Genomic DNA, 8343 nt, shown 5'->3' with positions numbered 1-8343 from the left:
TGTCACACAAATCTTCCAATCGATATGCCTATCCCACATTAAATTACTTTGTTCCAAATGATACACAAATAACTGCAAAGACTAAATATTGTTAGCATTATTTACATGTAAAAATTTCATGGAAAAATAAAAGTTCAAACTATTCATACTATTGAAGCGTTTTCAAACAAACAAAAGCAAAAAATTTTTGCCCCATTTGAAGACAACGGCTACATTGCATTGCATACTATCAAATTCTCAAATCACTTACATACTTTATATGAATGAAGTTCAAAACCATATGCTTTCGGATATGTTTAAAGTTTCAAACTTGAAATATGCAGCTTTTTTCAGATGCACCAAGAAGTATGAAAACAGGGAATTATGTTCATTTCTCATCATATAGATTTGATTGGTACAAGAATCATTTCGAAGTTCAAAATTTGTTGGTTTAAATAATCCAAATTATCGTTCATTCGAATCCGTATTATCCGTTTTCGTGGTGTTGTCTCCATTGTTAATGTAGTTGTCACCTTGCTTTCGGACGATCTTTTTATGTTTCATACGCCGATTTTGGAACCATGTCTTCACCTGTGAAACGATTCCCGCTCAGCTTTTTCATATGTACTGTCTCAATCTAACCTTTATAATTACTATTAAATTCAGTTGAACTTTTCCCAACAAGCATCCTTTAGTATTTTTGAAGTCATACCTGTGTTTCACTCAAATTCAAAACAGTAGCAAGTTCAATACGTTCTGGTGTTGACAGGTAACGCTGTGTTTCAAACCTCTTCTCGAGACCTTGTAGCTGCTGATCCGAAAATACGGTACGTGCTTTCCTACGCCGATATGATTTACTGGCTGACACCAACTGTAAAGCATCAGCACTAGCTGAAGCTGCCCATAAGTGAGGGAATACTGCCGCTAAAATATTTTGAACCAAAATTGTAAACTCATTTATATATTAAGAAATATTCTTTTCAGGTCCGCTATGGAACACTTTCGTAAGCCAAGAATTGCTGTAGCAATATTACTGACGAAATATATTTATCCCTTACAGTTGAAAAAGAGAAGCAAAGATTTAGCAATAGTATTTAGAGAGAATTGGGCGAAAAGTATAAATGATATAACTTGAAATTGATCTATGTGAAATTATAAATTGTATGCTGGGGAGAGCATAGTGATGAAAATAGTAGCATAGAGGATAAAAGGGTAAGAGTGATTGGTGCAAATTTGTTGCCACCACCTATGATTAGATTCTGCTCGATCATCAGAGAATTAATTAAGTCGAATTTAAATGAATGATTTGAATTACTGTTATGAGCTTCCTGATAACAGTTTAAACCAAGGTTGAACTTAACTACTCAATTAATTTCAAGCCGAACTTCCTAATTCATATTTAGTATTGGCAGTAGCAACATGAAATCAATATTAGGCTGTACAGGTTGATTGAAAGGTTAGAATATAAATTCTTCAATATTCTAAAAGACCCATCACAGAAAGAGGAACTAACCGGATCTTTGAGCCATTAAGAAACTTTGTTCAAAGGGAAGAACGGCAGCAGTTGCAGCCGCACAGTTCAACCACAGCGGTATTGTTGTTTCACGACATACTGGATCACTATCAGATTTTCGATCCACAAAGGAATCTGATTGCTTCAATAAATCAATCGCTGCGGTAGTGGGATTCAAGGATAGTGAAAAATGAGGCTGTACGCAAGTACCACTAGTTTGCAGAGTGGTAAGTAAACGATCACCATCAGATACCACCAGATTCGACTTAGACCTGGAGGCTGCTACCACTGTTTCTAGTTCCCTTTCAGGAATTCCTTTACTGGATGTTCCGGGACTTTCTCCATCTGTTCGTGAACTATTTTTGGGGTCAGTAATGCCTGATTGCGGAGATGGAAATGGTGATTCTCGGAGCAAATGGTTGATGGAGAAATAGTTGACAGCACCCGTACTCGGACTAGGAGCACTCGTTGGCTCTGCCATGTACATATTTGGAGTTCCTGTGCTGCGGGTAATCCCAACTCATCATCCCATTCGCTGCAGCTCTCTTTACCGTAATCATTTCAAATTCAATGCTCCAAAGGGGCGGTTCCATCAAGTGCTCAATGTGATAGACAGGATTGAAAGGGTAAATGCTGATGGCATGGGATAGCTGATCGGATTGTTGATAATTTGTTTCTCTTCCCCTCACTCTCTCTCTTCCTCTCTTTGCAACTTTTTGGTGGATGAAGCTACGAGGCAGGTGTGGTGGCCAATTCCGGAACAAACCAAAGTTACATATCTTGGCTACAGCAACGTCCATGTGTAATCATCGTGATTTTATCCAATTTTGCCAATCTAAAGGCAATCGAATATGCAAATTGAAGTTGTGAAAAAAAAATTCATTATATGTATATATCTGCTCATGATTCACGTTCATTCTATGATCCAATGAAATCAGTGCAATTCTTTCTGATTCAACATTTCCCTCGAATTCAATTGAACTTGAACAATCTCGAATCAATCTTCACCCCTTCATTTCGAACTGCCAATAATGCGAATATTATAACTAATTCTTACGGTCTGCTCCGCTATCGGAGAAAACTACTGGCTTTTAAAATCCAAAAAGTAACTTTCCTTTTTCTGAATTCTAGCCATTCTCACTTTTTCCGTGTCATTTCAATGAGCTTTTTTTATTCGAGCTAATGTGAGAATTTTGCGAAACTTTTCAAGTAAAAATGAGCATGGTTTCATTACACTGACATCCCTTTCGTTTTCAGTATCGTAATTTACAGCTTCAATTTGAAAACCTAAAGGGTATTGCTAGCAGCATATAATAGCGCAGGGATCGTTCCCCCACAACAGACCATTAATAGCTGCTCTGGGCATCACAGCTAATGGGCCAACTAATTAAGTTTCCCATCTCGAGCTCTATCCATTCCCTCTTTCTTCCCTCCTTTTAAGATCTTTCATACAAAATGCAATAACTTTATTTTGAGCAAAAGATGAGAAAGGAAAAGGCACTTACTGCTTTAAAGGCTTGATGAATTAGTTGCAAACTTGCTAATACAAAGCTTCTTCAGGCCTTTTCACTTCCCATCCACCTATTCCTGGTGATGATATAGCAGAACAGCTGTATATGTGAAGAAATTCAAATAGTAAAATTGATGAAATTATTTCAATTATGGTAACGCATTATGAAGCTGTGATAATACTGTCAAAACATTATAATCAATATAATGAAAATGTTGGTAATTAGTATGCAAAAAAAAAATTTTTTTTATTTGGCATGAAGTCAGAAAAAGACAATAATGTGAATGGTAAGCAATACTTAAATGCCACATTACGATAACTGTTGCAGTAAAAGTAATGGTAATTTAACAACACGAAATGAATAATGATATCAGCGTGATATGACAGTCCTCAGTGCTAAATTGAAAAAAATTTCAATGCGCTGTCTCTTATCCTCCTGTCAAAGACCTTGAGAATGTATTACTTCATCCGTAATTTGATCATGATATCTATTGTCAATCTTCAATTGTTCTATTAGTACCCAACAAATTTCATCTATCCATAAAAAAAAACTTATTGCAAGATTATTATGGTTCAAATGGTGTGAATCACATGCTATTCATGTCGGCAATTATTTATTATTGCTTATTTCCACTGCATGCGACCAATTTTATGCATATTAATGAATGATGCTGCTATAATAGATGACAACAATACTACTCTGTACACGAATGGACGGCTAGGGATTGTCCCCTAAATTAGTTTACCAAACAGTGACTTGTTAATGTGATAAATTACTGAAAAGATTAAATTAACAAACAATTAGTTATTACCCTGTAAATCTTTGATAATTCATTGATTTTGAAAAAGATAAGAGCAGCAAATATTTTTCTTTTCAGTTAATGCTAAAATACGAATTTTCAGATATATGCATTTGAAACTGTAATAATAGACTAATGATTTGCCAACAACTATCAGGATAATTTGCACTTTTGTTGAACAGATAATTTGGTAGGACAAGTCTCAAAGATTCCGTCAAATTTATTTTTTTTGGAACGAACTCATACTTGAAATCAAACATCAAGAAAAAATCTGATCGAAATTTAAAAAAAGCAATGCATCGCAATTAGTATAGTGGCGTCTATATTAACAATAGAACAATTAATTGGTTGGTTTGCTATGAACGGTTAATTTAAGCATGGTCTGGCGCCGTTATTGGAAACCGTTGCTGTCTGGACCGGTTACGAGCATTAATTGTTGCGGTTTTGAGACCACCAAAGGATGCTTAGGGTGTAGGAAATTATTTAATGGAAAGGCACAATACAACACATGACATACTCTTTGCTTCCTCTCACTGTAGAACTTAGACTACAAGCTGTAACTTTCCTACATTAAATTAAATTATCTTTGGAAACTGTAGGAAATAAATGAATTAATTAAAATTTTTCTCGTTAAGTTGTTTGATATGTTTGATTGATATATCAATTAATAAAAGCGAGTTAATGAGTTTTAGGGATTAATTTTATTTCTCATCTATATGCTGAATTATGATGAATGAAACTTTAGTAAGATAACAGAAGTGGGCCATGGGAAGCTTAAAACTAAAATACAAAATTAAATCCAGGAAACTAGGAAAATGAATGACCAATTTTGTGCTTCTATAGATCATGAAAATACCGTACGCAGTGTCACAGGAAATGAACGATGGAGAGAGAATGGGACAAAGTGAATTGAAGCATTTACAGCAGTGGAGGTAAGGGCTATACACCCGAACAAATTGAAATATATATGATTTATGCGGAAATATGTTGAAGACATCGTCTGTGACAACGGTAAGATAGCTTAATTAAAAACACTCTTACTTCGAAGTGCACCGTTCTTGTGACTTTTGACACCTCTAATATTATTTTTGGACAATACCAATCTTAAAAAAACAAAAAAACAAGCTGATATGAAAATCAACTAATTTACATGGAAAAAGAGAGAGAGAGAGAGTTGTTGTGTGCCAAATGGTGCAAGTTGATACTGTAATTACGGACCACTGTGCAAACAGACATAAACACAACAAATTATGTCTCCAACCTATTGCGTACAAATTGACCTCTTCGCCCCCATCACATCATATTAGTCACACGGGAAGATACTTGATAATTCCAGAAATCATGGAAAATTCGAAATTCTCTTAAAGCCTAATAAAATTAAGAAAATAATTAGGAAATACCATGCTTAACCCAATGAGAAAAGTCAATCAACATTCGGCTTTGTGAAATTTCCTTCTTGCTACACATTTCGAGACATCTGCATAACTGTTGTCAATGTTAACGTAGAGAAACAGAAAGGAATGTTAATTCATCCCCTAAATTTGGTAGGTAAATTAAATACATATCATTACAGTAGTTCCGCATACACCAGTCATTACTCTCTTCCACTTCATACGTATTTGTTTGATACATGAAACGATCAACTGTGTTTAAGCATCAAGCCATTGCTTAATGCTATGAAAGTGCATACCTTCCAAAAATAGCGCTTGAACGATTAAGAGCACTTGCAAATATAGGTGAATGTATATTAAAAGGTCGTTTAAAGCCATCTTGATGATGAAAGCGTTAAGCCACTTCAAATGGATTACTCCTTCCACAACTACAATCTTCAAAAGGCGGCTCAATGAAAGGACATACATTAATTAAATGCATTTCGACAACGTGTGCAATACCGATACATATATGCATAGGAAACACACATATTGCCAACAACACAAATATTACTGAAATCCGTAAAATGTAACGAGCAATTACATTATTCGGCGAAAAATCACTTGAAATTAAGTCAGTAATCAGATTTTCAACGGGTAGATTAAGAGAACTGTAGTTAGAAATTTTAGCACTGTATTACAAACTTCGATTCATTTATATATTATCCCATTTTTTGAATTCTGAATTTTCGCTTGATTTTGCATCCGCTTTTACGTACAAAAAATTAAAATAAAGCCCACTCCGAATATCGCAAATTACAATTTTCAACTAAAAAGTAGACGCATAACTTACATAGTTTCAATCCTTACGCAACAATAAACAGGATAAAACAATGACCGAAAATGGAAATTTCAATCATATACTCTCTTCTTTTTCTTTTTTCAGTCCCCATAGAAATATGTTTGTTGTTGATGAAGATAACAGCACTGGCTTCTTTGGATGTGAGCTAACCGAGTGCACTACGGAACTTGGATGTGGCAACTTATGCAGTACTTTCATCTGAAGTAGTATTTAATTCCTCCATATATTTCGAAATTAAATGTGAAAAAAAACCAAAACAGCATTACCTTGTATTTTTTAAAACTGAGCTTCAAGTTAAACTAATTTTTCAACCTCCCAACAAAATAAAGATATTTCTATTTTTAAACAATAAACGAAACTTGCTTTTCAAAATAATAACGAAATGAAAAATGGAGAAATAGAACATGTAGTCCATTACCTTAATCATACTCCATATGTACAAATGAGCATCCTCAGAACCGCTCACAACGTGCGCATCAGTTGCAAGTAGGCAGCTTTCCACACGATATTTAGTATTTAAGTGGCCTGTGTAGCTGGAATTCCATGGACAAAAGTATATTTATTCACAATTTAGGTCTGTAAATCTAACTTTCCAAATATACCCAAAATTTTTTGAAAAAATTCAGCAAAAGTAAAAAATTATAATAAAAAGATGGCAAACAGTGTTACAAGCGATTCATAATTAATAAAGGCATAGCTCCAGAGAGGTCTTCTAAATACTACTTCAGTTTCTTGCAATATGGTAATGCACCCAACAAATTTAAGATAACATGAAGGTAATGAGAAGCGTTAATAATAACAATAATGAAAAGCATTTAAAAATAAATAAATGGAAAATGAAAACAAACTCTGCCAGTAGTTGACCATTCACTTTATCGATCAATCGAATGAAGCCATTTTTGGTGGACGCAAGTAGACACTGGCCATCTGCTGAGAAATGCAGCGACGTAACACTATCGCCGAGAAAATCTGAAACATTTTCGATATATGTATAAAATAACAAACATAGAGAAATATTTGATGAAGTCATATTTAATGCTTTCCAACAAACAACTTAATCGACGATGCTTCGAAACGCATCCATAGTGTACTGAATTAGAGTCTATTTCCTAAAACTACCTATTTTTTATAAGTATTATAAAGTTCATTCTTGTGCAAAAAGCTTTTCCAGCCTACATAAATTTTTTATTATAAAAAGAAATTAAAACCTAGGATGTGGCAAAATTTCTTGATTTTCACTCATATTTCCAACTACAGGGAGCAACAAACAAATTTAAATAAATATTTTATATAACCAAACTCACATACAAACTTACTATCAGTCAACTTTCCATCTCGAATACTATAGATCCGAGCACTGCCGTCAGCTGAACCCGAAGCAATCTCATGTGAACTGATATCAACTGTTAACACAGCATCTGTAGCCTCATCCATTTGCTGTAAAACCAAACATGTTCGATGAAAATGGAGAAAACTAAACAAGAATCAGGAAAGGGAGAAAACAAAATAACCTGTATTGGTGCGTTTTTATCACGAATATCAAAGCATCGAACGATGCCGTCTTGGCAACCAGACACTGCTACCGTTGATTCTTCATTAAACGCCACACTGTTAACCTGACCTAAAAAGATCTAATAATTTTTAACAAAAAGAGGCTGTAAACCGTTTTAACGAATTAACTTATAATATTTAAAAGAAAAAAGGACCATTGTGTCCTCTCCAGCGGCGTGTTATTTTTCCCGTTTCAACATCAAATACTGTCAACTGTTTATCCATGCCACCAGCAAGTATCAGTGAATTATCACTGGAACCCTGAGCATCTAGTACCTGCAGCATTTGTAAATTGAAGTAGTTTTAAATAAATGAAGCAATCTATCTCAATCAATGTACATTTGGAGCACTTGACTGATTCATAAACAGTACTGCAGGAACTCCACTTTACTCAACCGTGATGTTAAGCCTACTGTACCTACTTGCGAGATTTGACATCTCCAGACAATTATTGTGTCTTCTTAGGGTTCATCCAATAAATTAAATCAAAAGTGATAAAACATAGCCATAAAACAAAAAAAAGGAATGGAACACCAAAACATACTGATGTGTTAACCTCATAAAACTATTTGTTTTATATAAGCTAATTGAACAGTACACCGATCAAACTGATTTAAAAAAAGACTGCGATCAAGGTCAAAACGAACCTCCCATCCTGTCCCCGTATAAGTTTTTAGAAGCGTTCCCTTATACGGATTCCATAACTTTACTGATTTGTCTGCACCACACGACAAGCAATAGTTTCCATCTACTAAATT

General features: G+C 34.5%; 2 protein-coding genes across 2 annotated transcripts in view; both read right to left on the bottom strand.

The window, feature by feature from the left end:
- Positions 1-354: 354 nt before the first annotated feature.
- On the bottom strand, positions 355-1979 carry LOAG_10564 (homeobox domain-containing protein; the record flags this gene model as incomplete). The annotated part of the gene is made up of 3 exons (XM_003146088.2): positions 355-570; positions 692-903; positions 1493-1979. 3 exons carry the CDS (start codon positions 1977-1979, stop codon positions 445-447), a joined length of 825 nt encoding a protein of 274 aa, XP_003146136.1. The 3' UTR covers positions 355-444.
- Positions 1980-6088: 4109 nt separating this feature from the next.
- Positions 6089-8343, bottom strand: part of LOAG_17209 (WD-40 repeat protein) — a gene marked incomplete at its 3' end in the record, with an annotated part of 2964 nt that continues 709 nt past the window's right edge. Inside the window, exons 3-8 of the mRNA XM_020449871.1 lie at positions 7741-7861; positions 7546-7655; positions 7351-7471; positions 6883-7003; positions 6453-6567; positions 6089-6232 (exon numbers count right to left, since the gene is read on the bottom strand). Of these exons, the coding sequence (XP_020306528.1) occupies positions 6089-6232; positions 6453-6567; positions 6883-7003; positions 7351-7471; positions 7546-7655; positions 7741-7861 (732 nt within the window). The remainder of the gene's footprint in view (positions 6233-6452; positions 6568-6882; positions 7004-7350; positions 7472-7545; positions 7656-7740; positions 7862-8343) is intronic.

The sequence above is a fragment of the Loa loa genome (assembly GCF_000183805.2).
Source record: "Loa loa unplaced genomic scaffold supercont3.50, whole genome shotgun sequence".
Lineage (NCBI taxonomy): Eukaryota > Metazoa > Nematoda > Chromadorea > Rhabditida > Onchocercidae > Loa > Loa loa.
The sequence above is the reverse complement of the archived record's forward strand: the minus strand, read 5'-3'. Positions and strand labels throughout refer to the sequence as shown.